At 35.1% G+C, this 22,944-nt stretch overlaps 4 protein-coding genes across 9 annotated transcripts in view; all 4 read left to right on the top strand.

Moving 5' to 3' along the window:
* Window positions 1–925: 925 nt before the first annotated feature.
* LOC104799049 (peptidyl-tRNA hydrolase, mitochondrial) lies at window positions 926–5,010 on the top strand. Of its 4 annotated transcripts, none has more exons than XM_010521358.2 (9): window positions 926–1,056; window positions 2,556–2,704; window positions 2,802–2,886; window positions 2,978–3,045; window positions 3,558–3,608; window positions 3,692–3,765; window positions 4,213–4,271; window positions 4,360–4,436; window positions 4,535–5,010. In XM_010521358.2, exons 2-9 carry the CDS (start codon window positions 2,597–2,599, stop codon window positions 4,664–4,666), a joined length of 654 nt encoding a protein of 217 aa, XP_010519660.1. In that variant the 5' UTR covers window positions 926–1,056; window positions 2,556–2,596; the 3' UTR covers window positions 4,667–5,010. The 4 variants fall into 4 exon arrangements, with proteins under 4 accessions (XP_010519660.1, XP_010519658.1, XP_010519662.1 ...); XM_010521356.2 differs by having other exon boundaries at window positions 926–1,072; XM_010521359.2 differs by lacking the exon at window positions 926–1,056 and adding an exon at window positions 1,088–2,001.
* Window positions 5,011–6,960: 1,950 nt separating this feature from the next.
* Window positions 6,961–9,782, top strand: LOC104799048 (IQ domain-containing protein IQM2-like). Of its 2 annotated transcripts, none has more exons than XM_010521354.1 (9): window positions 6,961–7,075; window positions 7,431–7,843; window positions 7,937–8,051; window positions 8,128–8,193; window positions 8,294–8,382; window positions 8,483–8,570; window positions 8,676–8,915; window positions 9,048–9,149; window positions 9,243–9,782. In XM_010521354.1, the coding sequence occupies exons 2-9, from the start codon at window positions 7,491–7,493 to the stop codon at window positions 9,669–9,671; spliced, it is 1,482 nt and encodes a 493-aa protein (XP_010519656.1). In that variant the 5' UTR covers window positions 6,961–7,075; window positions 7,431–7,490; the 3' UTR covers window positions 9,672–9,782. The 2 variants fall into 2 exon arrangements, with proteins under 2 accessions (XP_010519656.1, XP_010519657.1); XM_010521355.1 differs by lacking the exon at window positions 6,961–7,075 and adding an exon at window positions 7,107–7,164.
* Window positions 9,783–15,452: 5,670 nt separating this feature from the next.
* Window positions 15,453–20,733, top strand: LOC104799047 (protochlorophyllide-dependent translocon component 52, chloroplastic-like). Of its 2 annotated transcripts, XM_010521352.1 has the most exons (8): window positions 15,453–16,115; window positions 16,960–17,147; window positions 17,400–17,485; window positions 17,576–17,760; window positions 17,864–18,046; window positions 18,153–18,343; window positions 19,105–19,317; window positions 20,447–20,733. In XM_010521352.1, the coding sequence occupies exons 1-8, from the start codon at window positions 15,600–15,602 to the stop codon at window positions 20,490–20,492; spliced, it is 1,608 nt and encodes a 535-aa protein (XP_010519654.1). In that variant the 5' UTR covers window positions 15,453–15,599; the 3' UTR covers window positions 20,493–20,733. The 2 variants fall into 2 exon arrangements, with proteins under 2 accessions (XP_010519654.1, XP_010519655.1); XM_010521353.2 differs by lacking the exon at window positions 20,447–20,733 and having other exon boundaries at window positions 15,454–16,115; window positions 19,105–19,409.
* Window positions 20,734–21,270: 537 nt separating this feature from the next.
* The window catches only part of LOC104799046 (probable inactive serine/threonine-protein kinase fnkC), a 2,533-nt gene continuing 859 nt past the window's right edge, over window positions 21,271–22,944 (top strand). Inside the window, exons 1-3 of the mRNA XM_010521351.2 lie at window positions 21,271–21,691; window positions 22,037–22,206; window positions 22,634–22,916. Of these exons, the coding sequence (XP_010519653.1) occupies window positions 21,321–21,691; window positions 22,037–22,206; window positions 22,634–22,916 (824 nt within the window). The 5' untranslated portion in view covers window positions 21,271–21,320. The remainder of the gene's footprint in view (window positions 21,692–22,036; window positions 22,207–22,633; window positions 22,917–22,944) is intronic.

The raw sequence follows: 22,944 nt of genomic DNA, 5'->3' as shown, positions 1-22,944 counted from the left end.
GTTCAGGGATGATTGTATAAAATTTATTAGCAGACAATAATAATAGTATTAAGAAAAACATAAAAGATACTCATACGATAAATTTATATAAACACATAAAATTAATATTCTTTTTATTTAAATATATTAGTATCTTTGAATTTAATGCCATTAGCCTAAATCCAAATCTGTTTTTTATATATATGTATGTATGTATGTATGTATTAACTGTGATAATAATATATATGATTTTGAAATATCAGTTTCTCCAAGATAATAGGCACTCGAGAAAACTGGAAGAGGTTTAAGTTAATTGGCTTCCATGTCTTAATGACGTGCAAAGCATTTTCATAGGATATATTTTTTAAAATAGAAATTTGGAGGGGCAGTCATTATGTAGTTGTTTATTTCGTAACAGACGTTGTTGATGGTCTCAATAATTATTCCAAATTTATTATCTTCGATATATATGTAAGGCATGATTACTGTCGTTGTCTAATCTATCTTGTAATTTATGTAGCACGATTATTATATATCTGCAACAAATTATATCTCCTAGTCTCTCTTAGAATTCTAATTCATTTCGATAAATCAAAAAAATAAATGGAGCTAATATATCTGAGGACCATTAATTCGGATAATATAGATAATATGATCGATTGTCAAAAAATTCCATACAAAAATGATACAAATTTGATCCAACATAATCCAAAACATACAAATTCGAATACGAGTTTACAAAAATAATCAACCCCGTTTAAGTTCCCAAAACATACGATGTATCAAATTTAACGTCTCATTTATCTCCGAACATCCGCAACCGGACCCAAAAAACCGTAAAAAAATTACCGTCCGTAAACTTTTTTTTTTTAACCAGAAGGGCATTTCTGTCAAAATCGGGGAAAGGTTGTAGTTCTAATTTATATGTTGGTGAGAGGATAGAAGTAAGGTTTCTCCTTTTCTTCTCTTGCAAACTTCTCTCTCTGATCGATTTTGTATCGCGACAAGCAAAATCTCAAGAAACAGCGATGGCGGTGGCTGGGATAATCTCCCGTCGTGAGTAAGGGCTCGCACAACGTGAGTTACGTACATTGTACGTTTACTATCTCTCTTTCGCTCGTGTGTGTGTATATTCTGGTGTATGAGTTGCTGTATATCTGTGTATATATGTGTGTATATGAGCATCGGTTTTACGGCTTGAGGTCTGATTGATCGGAGGCGTGTGAGTGCTATTCGATAAGCATTTTTGTGGTTTAGCCGGTAGTTTGTTCGGTACATTAAGAGGGTTGAATCGGATTAAGAATCCAGTCAGTTCATGCACACCAAGTGTTTGGGAAATTGCCCGAGTGAGATAGGCATATTATACTCGGACAAAACTGATTTCTTTTCTGCGATCTTTTTCAAAAAAGAAAAAGAAAATCATAACCTTTGGAAATTTTATACTGAACTCTGACCTTTTTTACTAAAAACAAAACCAGACATTTTGCAGTCTTCTATGTTATTTCTAATTTTTATCATCGCACAGTCTTTGATTACAACGTTAATATTTAAATCTTAAGAAATAGAATTTAAATATACAAATTTTAGGTTTTGATTTCCTTTTAGTGATAAATATTAGAATATAAAGGGATCTCCCCCAACTCTCGTGTGGTTTGAGAGTCCACTTCCTTAACAAGAGGTCGTGGGTTCAACACCCAGAGTATGGAGATTTCCCTCCGGCCACCTTCGGGTGCTTCACATCCCACACGTGTGGTGCCGGTTGTGCGTGTGGGTCGGGATTAGTCGGGCCCTTTGGGCCTGGGATTACCCGGTTATCAAAAAAAAAATAAAAAAATATTAGAATATAATAGGATATTTCGAATTTAGGATCGGTGTTTATTTCAATTAAAAATATCAACCTTTAAAATGCGATTGTCCCTTCAATCAAATGCCAACAAGTTATCCCAAAAAAAAAAAGAGAAAAGGGGATATAGCTCGTGTGTGTGTGAACTGTGGTTTTGCCGCCGTCGTTCTGCAGTGCTGGTGAGGTTTTTTTTTTTTTTTTTTTTTTTGATACGGCAGTGCTTTGTGGGGAGAGAGAGAGATGTGACTTTTGGACTGTTTTTTCGTTTCCCATATGGGTAAATCGATAAAGTTTCTGAAATTCTGTGCATTGTGATATGTCAACATTTCAGTCAAAAAATTTTCGGGATCATGATTTTTGATGCTTCTGGTACAGGAACACTCAGATTAGAAGTCCTATTTTGTCTTACTAAGAATCTGGCTGACAAGAATCCTAAGCAAAACCAGTTTAATCTAGTCAAAGTTTGGGTTAGTTGTTTAGTTGGAGTGCTAATCCAGAGATGTTCTTATTTGGAGTTTGAAAAATTTGCTTATGGGAACTTTGTTCTTGTTTTGAGTGAGTTTAATTTGGAACTGTATGCGCCTTGACTATACAGGTTGTAACTCTTCACTTGATCACTTTGTAGACATGAAAACTAGGGTTTGGAATTTGAGATCATGTTGTTAGGTTTTATAGCTTCATCACCCTGAAGTCACATAATTTGATTTTGTTTGCTTTTCGATTTGGGGTCTAGGTTTTAGAATATAGGACGAATTGAGGGCAAATAAGGAGGCTATGCTGAGTAGATTCTCGAGGCTTTGCTTCTGCACCTCGGCTGATCGGCCATGGCTGTTCGTGGGATTAGGCAATCCTGGGGACAAGTACAAAGGAACTAGACACAATGTATGAACAATTTTAGCGACCAAGTACTTTATAAACTCGGGCATTGGTATCTGTTGTTGGTCAATTATCTTTCGCTGTATGTCTCGATATCATGCAGGTTGGGTTTGAGATGATCGATGTTTTTGCTGAATCAGTTGGGATTCAGATGAATACGGCCAACTTCAAGGCCGTAATGGGACAAGGTTAGTAGTTTCATGATTCTGATTTCTCTTGTATATTTGGTGAAAAGTTAAATTTGTGTTCGGTTTTTTCTAAGTGTTTCTTCTGTCTCAGGTTTCGTGGGTGATGCACCTGTTGTTCTAGCAAAGCCCCAAACCTACATGAACTTGAGTGGTGAATCGGTAATCTGCTTGCTCTGATGTAGAGTATAACATCGTGAAAACATGTTGACTGGGGCTGGATTTCTAATATTTTTCTGCAATCACCTTATATTTTTTATTCAGTTGACTTCAACATTTATGATACTGTCACGTTCTGGTTTCTTGGAAATGGATGAATGATTAAGTAGCATTGAAGACTGCTATTTACTGTACGCTGTCCTGGCGCTCGTTTACAAGAATCATATAGCATACTTACCCTTGTTACGTTGTTAGCTTTCACCGAAGGGACTTGATGGGAATCTTACTAATTATGCTTCCAATTTTGGCACTACAATGGTGTTTCAGAAACGTATGGCCATAGAGTTGGTCATTGTGACAATGAAGAAAGAGTCTAATGCTATTAAAAACACCTATTGTTTCTATAGTACTTGTTGTTTCCCCCTTTTTCCCGTCTCTTCTATAGTTCTTTATTTTGAATTTTCGTTAGTTGGTCCAATACGATACTAACTATATCTCTCCTTGAACATAAACAGAGTGGACCTCTTGCGGCTTATTACAAGCTACCTCTTACTCGTGTGCTTGTGGTAATTTCTGTTTTTGGCATTCATTTTATTTATAACAATTTATGCTTACACTTTAACAAGCATTCTGGAATTTTGTATTGTAGGTTCATGACGACATGCAATTACCATGCGGGGTACTTCGTCTTCAACATAAAGGAGGTCACGGAAGCCATAACGGGTATTACGTTATTATATTTTATAAACTAAAAAGAACTTACAAACGTTTGTTATCAAACATGTGGTATAGGAAAGAGAGGTCATATTGTAAAAGAAAGTTAATAGATAACATTCTTAACATTGCTTCTCTTACCACAATCACAAATTTCTTAAATCAAGTCGAAATGTTGAATCAAATGCTTTTCTTCTATATCTTTTTCCCCATTTTTCAAAATCTATTAGCTTTGCCGTGTTTTTTTTAAATACCGTTTGTTTTATGAGCGGTGACTTCCAAAACTACTCAATATTCATGGTTACTTAGGTCATTCATGTCGTCAAGCGATATCTCTGCCATCTCGTCATTTTTTCTTTCTATCAATTCAGCTTTCTTTAAAGTCCTGCAAGCTGTTTTCTCCGCATCAGCTCTTTATAGGGGGCTAGTTCTTAGATATTCTTGTTTCTTTCTCAGGTTAAAGAGTGTTATCTACCATTTCCGAGGTAACAGGGAGTTTGCAAGGCTAAGAGTCGGTTAGTTGACCCTTTTTGTTCACCTCTTTCTACCCCCTCTGCTTCAATATCTTCGGTTCTGAACTTTCATAATATCAAACATCGTCAGGAATCGGAAGGCCTCCGGGACAGATGGACCCAAAAGCATTCTTGCTGCAGAAGTTCAACGCACCAGCTAGAGAACGAGTAAGTCTTTTAGGCATTCACAGATTTATCAAACAATGATTGATCCCAAGAAGTAGAAAGATAACCTTTTTTTTTCCGCTCTGGAATCTCCATGAAAGATCGATACAGCATTAGCAGAAGGAGTCGATGCACTGAAGCTGGTTTTGTCGAAAGGGTTGTCGGAAAGCACGAGACTCTTCAACATGGAACAGAAGTACAAGCACTTGAGATTTCAGACAATGCCGGTTTGATCAAACGTTTTTGCTTCGCCTGATGCAGCTCTTGCCCAAATCTCCATGGAATGGATACAAAAAAAAAAGTTTATGGATAATACGTATCTTGGAGATAACCGGTTTAAACTACTGTAATTATCGACGCTTACAGATCGAAACAGGGCATGGGGGGTCCGGTTAACATTCAATGAGGGAACAACAAATGGGGATGCAAGTGATGAAGGTGTAGCTTTTTGGAGTAGGATGTGTTCTTGACAGCATTATACTGTTTTTCTTCCACCCTTGTGATGTACATTAATTAATACCCAGAAGGGTAATTACTCTGTTTCTGAATAAAATTTTTGAATTTTTGGTCGGACTAATTTGTGTGGATTTTTAAATATATGAACGGAGAATCAAAGAAAACGTACTAACCTGGGAGTAAAAAGGATCATTATCAAAAATACATTTACTTTGCTATTCCTATTTCAACATACAATTTTTTCCACCTCTAGCCTATTTGATCCAAAATATAATGTGGTAACATGTTGATCTCATTGTTCATAATGTTAAATTTATAATGTTTTAATCAAATAATTAGTAAGATATACAATATATGAACATAATGAATTAGTGAGATCGCTATAAATTTAACGTTATAATCAATAAAATCAATATATGACCACACTATATTTTGGATCACATAGTGTATGTGTTGAAGTAGGAATAACAAAGTAAGATATTTTTTATATAATGCCGAGTGAAACTTGAGATTGGTTAATATATTTTGCTTTAAGTTAGGTTTCTGCAGTTGACTCATAATAAAAAAAATAAAATAAAAATAAAAAAGACAAAACAGGGGGTGAAGATGGTTAATTTGGTTAAATTTGTCACGTGGTCCGACAAAGGCTCAATGTGGGTTTCGTGGAACGTTCATAATTTTATTTTAATTTTTAAATAACAAACGTGAGAATTAAAAAAAAAATAGAATTTGATTCTACCCAATTCGTTTCTAAAAAAGTAAAAATTTTGTATGAAAACTTCAGTAAAATAAGAAAATGTTTCGTAATCTAACAATTTCGTTAATGCATCTTTATTGAAAATTTTGTAAAACATTATGGTTTTAATTTTTGGAAATTGTTATGTTAAACATTCATACATTATTCTCTAATTTTACACAAAACAAACATTCATACATTATTCTCTAATTTATGGTTTAAAAATATAAAGAATATGAAACATCTAACAACTGTTAAAACAAACAACAATACCGTTAAAATAAAAAATCTAATTCAAATATATAAATAAATTACTCATTCAAACCTAATGTTTTTATTAGGGTGGATGACCGATTCGTGTTTCGGTTTCGATTCGATTAAGTTATATTTAAGTTTGGTTATTTCGGTTATAAAAAAAATTATAATAATTCAATTTTTGATTATTTTTTTAATCGATCCAGTTCGATTCGATTTGTTTTTGAATTTAAAAAAATTATAATCGTTGAATTTAAAAAAATTGTAATCGTTCAGCATTTATATTATGTTCGATTCGATTACGGTTATATTTTATTTGAATCGGTTATTCGGTTAATAATTAAAATGATCAGCCTTGTTTTTATTATATGGTTGTATTTATTGTTATTACGAAAATTCAAATAAGTTAACAAATAAAATTTTAAATAAAGGAAGCGATTGTATCTTTTGATAATATAATCAAGAAAATCAGCTGGTCAAAGCCAATTGTGGAGCAGATCCTAGAATTCTCTCCCGTGACGTAAGCACCTGCGAAGCGCCATGGACCAGTCAATAACACACACTTTTATTTACAACTTTTCTTTCGAATTTTTGTAAATTATTTACGACTTATTTTTACAAAAATATCCTAAAACCACAAAATACTAATATTTTCCTATAGATACATTTTTCAGTTATATTCATTTTCATTGATTTTTTTTTCCTATGTATGTTCTGTTTTTTGTTTTTAATAGAATTATTAGCCGTTGATCCATATTCTAATTATTACGTATTGTGAACACTGGTCTAGCATGCCGCATAATTCTATAATAATTAATGATTTAAACCCGATTAGTTAACAATTGTAAAATTATTTTCTCTATCAAGCTTGTAATTATAATTAAACCAAAATTAATTTTTAAAGACAATAATTCGAAAGAAGTTGTTGGTTCTATTAAAAAAATGTGTGATTGGTTCTCTGAGTCAAACAAAACGAAAGGAAAAATTGACTCACTCTCTTTTGATTCAAAGCCGAAATGCTTTTATATAAACACCCGAAGACAGATCCCTGACTTGCGTCACAGGTTTTCCACACGAGCGAGCGAGAGAGAGAGAGGGAGACAGAGACCTAATCCTCGAACGAAATCAATCCCAGAAATCTCGTGTCGTCAAGCCTTGTCTTTTACCCATTTCCGTTGTGTCGTCGTCCCTCGAGGTAATTTCGTTTTCTTCCGGAGCTTTCTCGTTTCATTTCCCGTCTCTGTCGGGTCATTTCCCGTTTCCTTAATCTGCAATGCGAATTGGGTACTCTTTCTTTAGATATATTTCTTCATTTTAGTTTATAAAAATGCAATCTTTCTTCTCTTTGATTGTATCCTAGATGTAAAAAAGTGATCTTTCTATCTTTTTGACGGAACTTGAGATGTGAAAATGTGATATTTCAATCTCTTCATCCCATAATTTGGGTTTTTGATTCACCCTAAACCGGGCATTTCATTTACATTTTTGGTGATTTGATAAGTGAAACTCTGTTCAAGCTTTCATATGTTTATATCCATCCATTGAAACAGGAACTCTTACGGCTTGTACAAGTCATTGGTTGATGATTTCTTCTTACGGGTGTTTGTGAGATGGGGCTAAGAAGTTCTTCTTTGGATGATGTGAGAAACGGTGATGAAAGCAACTTAGAGTCTGCTAAAGTTAGGACCATTCGATTTGGGAGCGATGAATGCGAAATGCAAGTGAGCTTTGATCAATCAGTTGTTGAATCTGATAGCCCGGAAAATCTGGCTAAAGAAGATATCATCTCAATTGAGTTCCATGACTCTGATAAGTGTGAAAGTTTCATGGCTAAACCGAGCGACACCGCTTGTAAAGAAATGGGCCGGGAAGACGAGGCTGCAGTGAAATTGCAGAAAGTGTATAAAAGTTTTCGTACGAGAAGGAAGTTGGCTGATTGTGCAGTTCTTGTGGAGGAAGGATGGTGAGCTTCTGGTTATCACCTCGGTCTCTAGCGCTTTCTTGGTGATTTCATTCCTCATTCTCGATTTTTCGGCCCTGTAATGACTCTTTGCAGGTGGAAGGTCATGGATTTCGTGGAATTAGAACGGAGTTCTTTGCTGTTTTTCGATAAGGACAGGCAAGAATCTGCGGTTTCTCGTTGGTCAAGAGCCAAAACGAAAGCAGCAAAGGTAAAGTTCTCTCAAAGGGATTTTACTTGAGCAAATTTCACCGCCGGTTATCAGGATTTTGTCTTGAAACTTTCAGGTCGGTAAGGGCTTATCGAAGAATTCCAAAGCACGGAAACTTGCTCTTCAACACTGGCTCGAGGCGGTATGTTAAATTCTTCTTTGATTTTTGCATTTTGTGGCTTACATTTTCAGCTTCATCGGTCTTCCCTAATCTTGATATTCTGTAATCGCACAAAAAACAGATTGATCCTCGGCATCGATATGGACATAATCTGCACTTTTATTACATAAAGTGGCTTGAGACTCAAAGTAAACAGCCTTTCTTTTACTGGTAAGAAGTTATATTCTTCTGCTAGATGCATTCGTGCCCATAGTTTAGCTACAAGAATCTGAGCATATATACTTAAATAACGTATCCTGTAAATATCCAGGCTCGATATTGGAGAGGGGAAGAGAGTAAACCTGGAAAAAAGTCCCCGGTCGAAACTTCAGCAACAGTGTGTCCAGTACCTCGGTCCAGTAAGCCCCTTTTCTTTTTCTTGATCGAATTCAATTGAAATTTCAAGAGAATTTGATAGAAGAATTAAGTTTTGGCTCAAAGTTTGAATCTTTTTGTTTGAATAGCTTGAAAGGCAGGCTTATGAAGTGGTTTTGGAAGATGGGAAGTTCCGGTATAAGCAAACCGGAGAGGTAATTCACACAGTTGGAGAAAAATCTAAAGCCAAGTGGATATTTGTTCTTAGCACATCAAAGGTTTTGTATGTGGGGAAGAAGAAGAAAGGTAGATTTCAGCACTCAAGCTTCTTGGCCGGCGGAGTAACGATCGCTGCTGGACGACTTGTGGTCGAGAATGGCGTTCTCAAGGTACGATTAATCATGTGATAAGATCGAAATAGGTCACGGGTTTTCGGGTTTCGCTTGTGAGGTTTTCTTAGTTGGTTGCATTGAGATCTCCAAAACAAGACATTGACAACCAGATAATTGTATATATGACAGGCAGTTTGGCCTCATAGTGGCCATTACCAACCAACAGAAGAAAATTTTCAAGATTTCATTGCGTTTCTGAGAGAGAACAACGTAGATCTCACCGATGTCAAGGTAAGAAGAGAATGTAACAGATCGAATCTCGTATTCTCTTACTTTATGACGGTGTTCGTATTCTGATGTCTTGCATTGAATTGATGAATTCAGACAAGTTCTGCGGAAGAAGATGAACAAGATGCGATCAGAGGTCGTCACCGGAGAATTGGGTCCTTAGACATGGAAGGGTTTGATGAAGAAACGCATGAAGCAGAGCAAGAAAGTGAAAGACATAGTACAGAACAAACAAAGAACTGCATCAAGGGCAATTGGCAAAAACCATTTACAACATCAGTGGAAGAGTTGCTTGAGAAAGAAGTAATTGTTTCCAGAGATTCGATCCTCGGGAGAATGAGCTCGAGGAGGGAGACTGGTTCGTATCAGCTCGGGAAATGGTTGTCGTGTCGATGGACGACAGGTGCAGGACCGAGGATCGGTTGTGTGAGAGATTACCCACCTGAGATGCAATGTAGGGTACTGGAGCAACTGAACTTGTCTCCGAGAAGAACCCTAACTTCTTCTGCAAGAAAATGCGACTGAATATTTCTCTCACTACTTTGATTGGCATTCGGATGTTTGGAGATTCCACTTGTCCCTAATGTATGTTTGGAAAAAAAAAATAATTAAAAGATAAATACAATAAATGAAGAGTTTTACCAAAGTTCATAACTAATTGTAATTAGATTTTTGAACATCTATTAATTAAGTAAAAAAAAAGTTTTTAGATGATGTAAGAGTTACTCGAAAGAAAAAGACATTTAAGATTTATTTAATAAAATGCTTTCGTTGTTTGGTGTTAGTAGGAGAATTTGTCGATTGGCCGCGTTAATTCTACTTTCTCGTTTAGTTTCTCATTACTCTTCCTGTCACCTTAACATCTTCTCTTCTTTGCAACTCAACGACGGTTTGATTCTTAGGGTAATCCTTTAGCTTTGACTTCTCTGTTCTTTGTTTCCTTTTGAGCCATGGAAACCATAGCTTTAACTCCTATGAGTGGCAAAGCTCTGTTTACGTCCGAAGCTCTGTATCCTTGAATCCCCGTGTCGGACACGATACGAGTAGTGAATTTCAATCCTTGTGTAGGTCGGATTGGTTCGTAGGGACTTGAAACTTTTTGGGTCTTCAACCGAGTGTCCGTCCCTACGGAAAGTGGGTCATTAGGGTTCTTTTTAATGAAAATATCCCCTTTCTCAGAGTAAACATTATTCTACACCAAGATTGTTTGAAGACTTGCATTTCTGTGTTTTCTGAAAGATAATTTCAGGTTTAATTTCAGAGATTTGTTTTTATAAAAACTCAAACGATAAAACCGGATCTTGCTTTGTATAATGCACACAAAATAATTAATAAAACATATATCAGAAAATCATACCTAGATCCATGTATTGCAGCGGAATAACTTTAAAAACTAAAAATCTTCTAGGGTTTTCTCTCCTTTCTGTAAGTTTTTTCTTGATGGATAGAAATAATGAGTTATAATGTTCCTTTTATAGGGTGTGGAAACCCTAATTGTATTAGGATAAGGAGAGAGAATACTTCCAATAATATCTCTGGGTTTTAATTCAATAATGAGTTATTATCCATCAAAGAACCAATTTAATATCAAAATCCGAAAGTCCAAATTACATGGGCCACATAATAATTTATTTCTTACATTTTCCATTTTTTCTCTATAAGAATGTGTACGAATATTTCTTGCATAATTTTCTAGTCCCCTCTCTTTATTTTGAATCATGCAGATATATTTCTGGTTAACCATTGAGTTTTGTCGAATTAAAACAATGATGTGGCTTCTGTGTGTGTTTTTTTTCTTATTCAAGCTTGACCCGTTTTGCGTGTAAGGTCGTTAATGAGATTTCTTCCAAATTTCACTTGGAAATTTTCGAGGTGAATGACTCTTTGCCCCCGAATTTGGATATCGGTAATGTTTTTGCAATCATTTAACAGATATCATCTATATATTTTGTAAATGGTGCAGGAATCGAAATTGCTAGTGAACATAAAAGAACATTGTTCTTGTTTCTGTGCATCAAGTGCTTACATCTAAGGCGAAGAAAACTTTGTTGGAGAGAGATAACTGTGAAGGAGACAAGGCTAGTTGGTTCCGACAATTCGTGGAAAAAAAAATAAAATCTTTTTGCCATTCTTTTGTTGTTTTTTTTTTATAATTTTCTTCCGACCACTCGCCCACTCACTATTGGGTTCTTCTAGGTTATGTTATCGTCAATATCATTTTGAATTTCGACCAGAACTAAGTTTATTCTTGTTTTACTGAGAATGAATCTCTATACATAAACTTTTAGCTTCCGTTGTCCGTTTTCTAACTCCGGAATCTTGGCATGCCTATTCAACGTGGATGGTTATTAGCTTCCGAGAATACAGGTCACGGATCCAATCGCGAGATACTTTGGATTAAAACGTGGAAAGTCGTGAAGATTATACATCCGAGCGAAATGACGAATCAGTATCACTACAAAAAACAGTTAATTAGCAACAAAATATATTTCGTTGCAAAGTTAGCAATGAAATTGCAACGTTTTATAACGAATTTTTTTTGCAACGATTTTGCAACGCTTTGCAATGCAACATTTTCGTTGCAAATTAGCAACGAAATTTTTCGTTTCAAAATCGTTAGTAAATCGTTACAATTTTTTTTGCAATTAGCAATGCTTTGCAACGTAATAATTTCGTTGCTAACTTGCAACGCAATTTTTGCATTGCAAAGCATTGCAAAATCGTTGCAAAAAAAAATATTGCAATTAGCACCGTTTTGCAACGCAATAATTTCATTGCTAACGTGCAACGCAATTTTTGCGTTGTAAAAATCGTTGGTAAATCGTTGCAAAAAAATTATTGCAATCAGCAACGCTTTGCAACGCAATAATTTCGTTGCTAATTTGCAATAATTTCGTTGTTAATTTGCAAAGCGTTGCAAAATCGTTGCAAAATTATTTCATTGCAAATTAACAACGATTAACAACGAATTTTGCAACGATTTGTAACTCAACACTTTCGTTGCAATTATTTTCTTTTAATAATTAATATGATTTGACCGATCAAAAAAATAAATAAATTTGCAACTTGCAACGTAATTGCGTTGCAAATTCAATTAACAACGAAATTGCGTTGCTAGCAACGAAAATTTTTTCGTTGCAATTTCGTTTCAAACACTGTTTTGCAACGAAATTTGTAGGTTTGCAATGAAAAAATTTCGTTGCTAAAAGACTGTTTTTTTGTAGTGTATGTCACTTACCGCTACGTCGTATAACCCTTCTGTCTCTGTTGTCTTTATTGCATGCTCATGTTTCTCTTCTCACCTAAGGACCGAGTTTGTACTCAACTGTGTCGGTCCACGATTCTCCAAACGAGATAGCGGTTTTATAACCATGATGTATCAACATGATTATATATAACGTATTATGCATTTCAAAGTATTCGATTTGACTTGCGAGTTGGGCATATGAAATTCGTTGTTTGTCTACCGGCGGGACCACGACGGATGAATGGTTTAGTTCAGTTTATTCGGTTATGATTATTTTAAATTTTGAAAATTAATAACTAAACGATTATTTGATTTTAATTGATTTCGGTATATTTCAGTCCTACAATTATAACCAAATAAAAAAAATCGGTTCGATTTAGTTATAATAGCAGATGAAACAAATTTTGAACATTATTGATTTTTTTTAAAACCTCATTTTAGTTATATACAATAATTTAAAAAAAATCTCATTGTATTATTTTTTTTATAGATATAACATATATTATATTTTAATTGATGATAAATGGATGAACAAACAGTTATATTAGGTTAATTTCGTGTCTTTTTAATGGTGCACAGTTAATTTGGGTTGATAATTCAAATTTAAAAGTTTTATTATCAAACGATTATTTAGATTTAATCGGTTCCATTCAATTTGGATATAAATCAATTGGATTTGATTCGGTTTTCAAATAACTGGACCGTTTGTCCGAATTTGATCTTTAGATTGGGGTTTCTATTAATAATGATCCGTACCCAGGGACGATAGGGCTGATTTGGATTAAAGTTGAAATGGTTTCCTCTTGAATATTATATATTTGAAAAATAATTTTGTAAATAAAAGTCATTGTGGCTTGGAGATTTGTTCAGTTTGGAATCCCAGGAACCAAATTTGGACCGCACAATAGGTAACAAACACGTGTAACATGCAATTTACATATGCATTTAGCTCATACAATAATAAATGCATGCCCATATTTATAGACAGTTGAAAGTTGTATTTCACTAAATATATTAAAAACAAATTTATGCTAGCATATCATATTTATGTAATATTGCATGCCTAAGTATTTTTTTAAAAAAAAGTGGTTATCTTTGCTTGTAAAATCCACGAGTATCCAAAATTCATTCCAATATTGAAAAATGAGCTGAAAATGAAAAAAAAAAAATAATAATCGATATTATTAATATTGTTTTTTTTTTGCTTTGTTCACTTAGTTTTCTCTTTACCAATATTATTACGATTTTTGAAAAAAAAAACGTCCTAAGATATCTTTTCCCTAATTTTTAAATTCATATATTTAAATCGATTAATTTAATCTTATTTTTTTAAATTATGAATATGCACTTTCTTTCTAGTTGGTTTTCAATTTTTTATTTTAAATAAAAAATTCATTTTCACGAATACATCAATTAAATGAGTTTGCTATGACAGTTGGTGCGAAAATAAGGAGTCAATTATCCATTAAAAACTATCGTACTACTTAAGCTAATCCATATTTATTAAATATTTTTGTACAAATTCAGTTTTAACCACTAAAAAAATCGAATATAAACCCAATGAATCGGTTTGGTACGGTTTGAGATTAAATTCTCCCACCGAAATACCCAAAGCTAGATTGCATGGAATAATAACAACATCGGATAAAATTGGGATTTGATACCCTTTTTAAAGTATGGGGATTGCACATCTCAAAAGTTTTGAAAAGACGAATTTATTTTTTTTATCCACAACCATAATCTTTTGGATGAGAATTGGGTAAATTCTCTCTCGTATAATAATCTACAAATTACGCAAATGATATATATAAACCAATTACCAAAAACAATATGTGACAGATTCATATATGAGCACATTAAGAGGATTCGAACCTCACTTTAAAATTAATTTGTCTAATACTCAACCAATTCACCTATATTTATTAATTATCTAAACCTTTGATTGGGTCAACTTGTACCCAATGTATGTTTGAAAGATTAATACAAATAAATGAGGAGTTATGATAAAATTCGTAACTAATTATTGTTAGAGTATTAAATATTCATTCATTAATTAAAAAAAATTCTAGATGATGTACTCGAAAGAAAAAAATTTTAGAGTTGTTTTAATAAAATGGTTGTGTTTTAACTTGTTCTGGGTTCACAATTTAAGAGAATATATATATAATTGGACCGAATTAGTATATAAAATTTTATTTAACATAGAGATATACCAAATATGCTACGTTCTCAGATATAACTATGAAGATTTAAAATTACTATGGATTAACGTATAAATATTATCAAATTTTCAAATTCATTTGTCAAAATTATACGCTATTTGTTAAATGGAAACATCGTGTTAATTACGGATTATCGCAGTAATGGATATATATACAACAATTTACATATCCGAGACCGAGAATAACGCTGCAGAATTCGAAATGCCGTGGTGAGATAAATAGGATAAATTTATTGTTTGTTTTGTTTTGTATGTATGGTGAGTATAATAATCGATTTAATTATAAAGATGCGCGATATTGTTTTATATTTGATTTACAATTGAATTTTATTTTTTATTTAATCAAAGACTAACAAAGGATAGTTTGTTTATGCATTGCTATTTATTACGATCTTTCTATTTAGTCAAATAAAATTCCCGAGATGAATTTTGGAAAATCTTTAATGCTTATATATCAATTATAATAGACCCAATATTTGGAAATTTAATATAGATGTTGTATTATTATATTAAAATTAATTTTTATGTATTATCTTTTTGCAATTAAACGACACACCAAATTTGATAAGTCATGAGTCATGACAATAACCAATTCCATATTACAAATTAAGAAATCAAAAGGTCTCAATAACGTAGTTATAAAAAAGCTACAAGCCTATAAGTCTAGAAGGCTTCCTCAAGTAAAGTGGGGTACAATGGAAACAAAACAGAGTTTTAGGGTATGAATAGAATACTTCAAAAGTATGGGGTGATAAATGAAGATGCAACTTCACGTTTTTTTAGTTTGTGTCCATCCTCTGGTGACATGCAAAGGTGCAAAGTGCAATTCTTTTCTTCTTTTCCATTCTGTTTGGGTTCATGAATAGGCAATGGCGTCTGTTCTTTGAAGTCAGCGCTTGCTTCTGTTTGTATATTTATATATAACTCTTCTTCTTCGTGTAATGTATCAAAGGGCTAAGAAAGAAAATACATTGAAGAATCCGCCATGGAAGTAGCTCTTGGAGCTTGCACTGTTCCTTCACTTCGAATCCTCAAAACCAAGACCCAGTTTTCAGGACCCATCTTCACTTCCCTTTCGAGTCTGAGACCCAATTCTCGAATTCCCCTTATCTTCAAACCCTCACCGCGAAAATCCGTTCTTTTCACTGCCGGTGTATCGTCGTCACCAACTGTTCTCCCGACGGAACCGGAGACGAAAACCGATTCCGGGTCGGAGAAGTTCGATTGGTACGCGAATTGGTACCCGGTTATGCCGGTTTGCGACCTGGACAAGAGGGCTCCACACGGGAAGAGAGTTGTAGGGCTTGATTTGGTGGTCTGGTGGGACAGGAACGAGAACCAATGGAAGGTTATGGATGACACGTGTCCTCACCGCCTTGCTCCATTGTCGGATGGGAGGATCGATCAGCGGGGGAGATTGCAGTGTGTGTACCATGGGTGGTGCTTCAGTGGCTCGGGTGACTGCAAGTTCATTCCTCAGGCACCACCTGATGGACCTCCGGTACGTAAATATGGTGTTGTTTCGTCGTCTATCATCTACGCCCTTTTGTTGAGACCAAAGTTCGAAATCTGAATGTTTTGGTTTCCAAATTCTGCTTCAGTTTCCTAGTTCCAGATAGTTTTATGTATAGCCACCTTCTTTTAAGTTTTGTGGCAAAGATCCTTTGTCTTTTGCCTTTTGTGGCATATGATCTCAGTTCTTATTGATGGTCTGTCGATGCATCAAAGTATCTCACATCAGTCAGAGTATCAGGACTGGTTCTCGTATATAAATAAGACTACTAAACCTCCATTCTTGACCTAGTTTTTGCGGTGGAGTTAGAGTTCGTCTTCATCCTGTTATATAATTCATGTCTAAACACTCTTGGATGCAGTTTCAGTCCTAGTTGTCTAAACTAGACACATGGGTTTGAACGTTAATGCCCGGTCCAAACGATGACTTTGAAATTCGAATCATCGGTTTCTGGTCGGTATTCCGAGTAGAATTTCTACAGGAATTGACCGGCTTAATAGCTTCAGATGTTGAAGGTCCTTATGCATATTGGCACGAACCAGTTGCACAAAACCGCACCACTAACTTCTAGATACAATTAGACTGTTTTTTCGTAGATTTTAAAAATGGACATCATGGCAGTTTGTCTATCCATGAAGACCTCGAACTCGATCAGCTTCATATTTCAGTTCCCTACTCGGTTATCAAGATGTGCTAAGTTTGGATTGTTTGGATACAAGAAAATGGCTATGGTAGTAGCTGTAGCTGTAGGGAGCTTATCTTTTAATGGTTTCGGTTAACAAGACACGCCTCTCGGTTTTCTTCCCCGTGATTACTTGTTATTTCTTTTCAGGTCCATACTTTCAAGCAAGCGTGTGTGGCCGTTTATCCGAGCACAGTGCAGCATGATATTATCTGGTTTTGGCCAAACACCGATCCGCAATACAAGAATATCATCGAAAAGACGAAGCCCCCTTACATCCCCGAGTTAGAGGATCCTTCAATCACTAAGCTAATCGCTTCGAGAGACATTCCTTTCGGGTTTGCAGACCTCCATTCTTCAATATTTTATTCTCTTTTAGATCTTCACGTTCTTCTACTAATGAAAACAGAGATGTTTATGCGACTAAGCTGAAATATTTACTTTCGGAACTTGTTTATTTCCCATTGGTTTCCCTTTTAATTGAACGAACAGATCTCCGGTTGCAACTCCTGAAATTATATTCGGAAAAATCCTTCTTTTCTTGCCTTTAAGCTTGGGTTTATGCCTAAATATAAATCCGAAATTTTCAGGTACGATATCTTGATCGAAAACCTCATGGACGCGGCTCATGTTCCTTATGCACATTACGGACTAATGCACGCTCCTGGACCGAAAGGCGAATAAACAAATTAAGTTTCATGGTGTTCCACTATTTATGATTTACTGTCTAGATCCATATATAGCTAACACTTAATCTTCTCTACAGTGAAAGCTGATAGAGAAGGCGGTACACCGCTCGAAATAAACGTCAAAACGATAGACAAGAACGGGTATTCTGCCCTGCAAAACTGGGGTTTTTCAAATTTTATCGCACCGTGTGTCTACCGAGCTTCTACCGATCCTTTGCCCGAGAAACGAAGCGAGTCTTTGGCACCGGATGCGTATGAAAAGGTCATAGATTAAAAGCATCGTATCTCGGGATTATCTAGTTTACGTTCGTATGTTGTGTTTGCTAACTCTCTCTTACTGATGTTAACATGGTTTTTGTACGCAGACAGCGCCGCCAAAGCACAGTTTGTCTTTGATCTTCTTATGCGTTCCCGTTAGCCCAGGACGCAGTAGGATAATATGGACGATAAATTCTGGCTTAGACTTCGACAAGATTGTTCCGAGATGGGTGTTCCATATCACGCAAAACAAGATTCTCGACTCGGATTTAAACATTCTCCACGTCCAGGTGATTCCCAACTCTACATTATCATCACCCCTTGTCCCATATAGATCAAACCCGTGTAGAAAAACCGCCGAATATGTTTCGATTATATTAGTTGCGGCTTGTGCAGGAGCGGAAGATACTCGAGAGAGGCCCTGAAAACTGGCAAAGGGAGTGTTTTGTTCCGACGAAGTCAGATGCGCTCGTGGTGGCATTCAGGAGATGGTTCAACAAGTACGGCGGATCTGAAGTCGATTGGAGAGGAAGGTTTGATCCGTCTCTTCTTCCCCCGACACCTCCCCGAGAACAGCTCTTCGACAGGTAAGAACTTTTACGTATGTTTACTGTTTTCAGACCAAAAACCGAATTGTTCACCCCTAGCTGAGAATGTGAAAGATTTAATTTCAGGAAAGATGTTGTTTCAGAAGATTCGATACACAGAAAATAGATGTGGGCATATCGAGTTTCGGTTTAATATTTATGGGTTCGGTTTGTGTTTGGTTTATTTGGTTTTTATCAAATTTTGCATAACCATATGTTACATGGTTAGATCGGTTTTGGTATCGCTTCCATTCAGAACGATTTTGCTATGTGAATACCAAACAGGAATCGAAATCTTGTTACATTTCGGTAGCTGGATCGGGTCGGTTTGGATTCTATTTGGATTTTTTTTTCATCTTAATCTCTCAACGTACATATTTTTCTGGTATGGGTCGATTTGGTTCTTAATGAATCGAATCGGGTTGGTTTTCTCAATCGTACATATTTGTTTATTAGGTTTAGTTTCCTTTTAAACTTTTCTTTTTAATTTTTTTTTATAAAACTGAAACCCATTAAGTTTTTAGCGAATCTGAACTGACCGTCCTCTTTTTTTTAGTCATTCAATTTTAACCAATGAACCAAAACCGAACCGAAATCCATTAATAAATCGGTTTGCGAGACTGAACTCTTGAACCGGAACCCTCGAGGGTTAACTAAAGCATTAACCTTTTGTCCAATCAAAGACAATTTTTTTTTCTCTCGACCGATTGTGTTTTCTATTGATCTAGCCGATATGTCTTGCTCGTCTTTCTTAAAAACAGGTATTGGTCGCACGTCGTGAACTGTAGAAGCTGCAATACGGCGTACAAGCGTCTGAACGCCCTCGAGGTCATCTTGCAGATTTTCTCCGTAGCATCCGTCGGAATAGCGGCCGCCTCAAAGCGAACGGCCGCGAGAACGGGTCTCGTGTTGGCCGCGGTTTTATGCTACGCCGCTTCGAAGTGGTTGTCGCACTTCATCTACAAGACCTTCCGGTACCACGACTACAACCATGCTCTTGTTTGATTTTATTCATACATGTGTGTGTGTAATATATATATATATATATATATATATTGGTGTGTCATGTGTCATACGGATACGATCAATTAATCATAAATATCGTATATGATGCATATATTGAATTGTAAGCTATAAAGAATGAATCTTATTTTGTAATTCAGTACATAAGTTGGTGGATATGTGGGAGATCGCTGAAACTGAACCAGAGTACCGCCAAATCAAACCCCATGCGAATAATTTTTGTATAAATATATTGAATTTAAAATATTAATATATTCATTAGGTTAAAATACGATGGATTAATATGATGATGTTTAAATATAGAAATAAATATACTTATCACAGAACATTATGAGGATGTATGATAAACCAAAAAAAAAAAAAGGATGTATGACCTATAATGAAATAGTTGGTTACGTATCGGGCGACTGAGGATTAAAAAAAAAAACACGTGGAAAAGAATCGTATTGAATCAGAGTGTTAGGTGTCCTCGTGATGAGGTGGTTACCCACGACTCGAAAGGAGGTGAGGTGTCACGAAAACGAAGAATTGAAAAATATAAATTTTAGATTATAATACATTAGAATAATAATTTTTTTTAGTGATTTGGTTTGCTTTTTTGTATTAAAGTATAAATATTTGTATTAATCAGGTTTTTGATATCGTTTTGAAAGTTTCAAAAATGGAGTTGGGAAATTTTTTGTTTGTGTTATTGAATTAATTATGAGAAAAAATATGTATATTTTAACAGAAACTAAATCGAAATTGATCGGATTACACCGAATTTAATATACTCTAATATTGATTTTAAAACGAAGGTCGATCAATGACAAGTTTTCAATGTTGTGTCTAATGGTTATCGTATGTCAAACCATTCAATAGCTTCTAACTCCGACTCTATATCCTTCGGTTCGGTCTCTGGGATTTCAATGGAAATTCTTTCAAATTTGTTATTCTATTATAGAATATATATATATATATATATAAAGCATCGTATTATATATATGTATAATACAGAGTTTTGATAAACTCTTTCAAAATGTTTAGTCCATTAAAGGATATATGCGATTGCAAATTAATCGAAACCCTACCCTAACGCAGTTACAAGAATAAGACGACAGAGGAATCCCCCACCTCTGTTGGTTAAGAGTTCACTTTCTCAAGCGACGTCGTGAGTTCAACACCCAGAGTATGGAGATTCCCCTTTCGCCTGCCGGTTTCGGCCGATTTACACCCACGTGTGTGTTGCAGGCTCGCATGCGTAGACCGGGATTAGTCTGGGCTCTTGGGCCTTGGAAACCCGACTTACCAAAAAAAAAATAAGACGACACAACTGTGTCTGTGTAATGAATCTGACGACCCAAATAATGGAAGACAGTTGAACCCCACCTTCGAATTGTTGATTAATGCATTTGTTTTATTCTTTCAGGTGTAAAACGAGAAGTTGAATAGTTGCCGACAAAGTTAAATTTTTTTTTAAAAAAAAAAACATATCAAATTTAATATATTTTTTTAACATTCTATTTAAAATTTTATTTCAATATATAGACATTTTGTACAATAAATATTATATATTTTAAAATCACGTTTTATTGTATAATATAAATTATGTTATGGTTTTAGTGATAATCATTATCGTCACTAGGAAGACAAAAAAACTGCGTTTGGTTTTTTTAAGTATATAGATAACAAAAATCTTTATATTAATAACAAAAATGGAGCCAATGAAGACGTCGATCAACAACTAAATAGGCGAATGAAGAGAAACACAGAAATCACTTAATTGGTTTTAGTTAAATACGAATTAATTGTTTTTATCTTCTGAAAATGAAAATACAAATAAATATATATAATCGAACGAGCATATACACACATTTAATACAATTGAGTGTGTGTATATATATGTATATATCCGGGGTAACAATTCGGACAAGAAACACAAGAAACTGGTATTCATCAATTACGAAGTTACAAAATGTTTCTCGAGGAAAAGAAAAGGACAAACTACGCATCAATTTGCTTGATCGTCTTCTTTTGCTGCGTTTTCGGTTTGGAACTCGCGAGATTTGCAAAGTCTTACAGCAAAACCGCAAACTGGGAGCATCCATTCACGACAGCGATTGAGATCGCAACTAACAATAAGGCCGATCCGACAGTGCCGTGTAACAATGCCGAGAAGAGTTCATCCGATCACACGAGGAAGACGGTCGCGGCCCGCGCCGATTCTCAGAGAGAACGTCCGCCGTCTACTTACTGCGTGAAGATCGGTTCTTTCACGAAACTCGCCGACTCTCTCAAGGACGGAAAGTACGAATCTCGCCCTTTCCGCGTCGGCGGACACAACTGGTACGTTCCTGTCTTCTTCTGATTCGAAACCCAATATAACCGAACCCAATTTAATATAAACTTCGATTATAGAAAAAACTATAACAATTCGTTTTAATATAAACTTTCGTTCAGTTTTTTTTGTTGTTGTAAAAATCTTATTTTCTCAAAAAAATTATCGATTTTTTCGGTTAATTTTTTAATCGATTCGGTTCGGTTTTTGAGTTTAATAAAATCATAACCGTTCGATTTTTATTCGGATTCGGTTCAGTTACAGTTGTGTTTGATTCGGTTTGATTCGGTTCAACTATTCGGTTAATAACCATATGCATACACTAAGTTACTATTTAAAAAAAAAAAAAACAGGACGCTTATAATGTACCCGAAAGGGAACAAGGACGACAGCGCGAGCGGATGGGTTTCTCTTTACGTCAAAATAGACAATTCGACACTCATCGCCGATCCAAGAGACGTATATGCTGAAATCAAGTTCTTCATATACAACACGAACGTGGACAAGTACTACACTTACCGAGGTACTTTTTTTTTATAAATGTATTCTTTCACTTTCACGGATACATAAACTTTTTTTTTCATATATTATCCGTCCAATACCCGTGGTACCATATATATACAATTGTTAAGAACATCTATATATATATATATATATATATATATGTATTGTGAGCTTTATTTTTTGGCCAAGGATTTGAATGCCATGATTTTTTCTTTCGAATATCTAGATCCGTTGTTTTCAGTATTATGCATTTGTTATATAAATATGTTTTAAAAATAATTTTCGGATATTTCTAGTCTCGGTATTCGAGATCTTCAGCTACGACTACGAGTTCATATTATCAATGGTCAGCTTGCTAGATGGAATCAAAATGTGATTTTCCATAATCAAAACTTCAAAAAAAAAAAAAAATCTAAGGCTGTTTCTAAAATTTGAGCATGTTGCAGAAACCGAACCGAGAAGGTTTCATCTGTTCAACACAATGTGGGGATATCCCAAGGTCCAGACGTACGACGTAGTTCGCAATCCGGCCTACGGGTACGTTTTCGACGGAGATCAGCTCGTGTTCGGTGTCGACGTCTTCGTCGCTCCGGACTTCGACAAGTGGGAAGTCACTTCCTTCGCTCAGAACTTCCACGAACCCAAATACACGTGGGGGCTTCGCCATTTCTCATCTCTTGACGACGAGTTTTACGTATCGGAGGATTTCTACAGAGCCGGAAGGAATTGGTGAGTCTCTCTTCTTCTTCTTCTTTTT

The sequence above is a fragment of the Tarenaya hassleriana genome, unplaced genomic scaffold (genome assembly GCF_000463585.1).
Source record: "Tarenaya hassleriana unplaced genomic scaffold, ASM46358v1 Cleome6, whole genome shotgun sequence".
Taxonomy (NCBI): Eukaryota; Viridiplantae; Streptophyta; class Magnoliopsida; order Brassicales; family Cleomaceae; genus Tarenaya; species Tarenaya hassleriana.
This window is presented reverse-complemented; position numbering and strand designations above follow the sequence as displayed.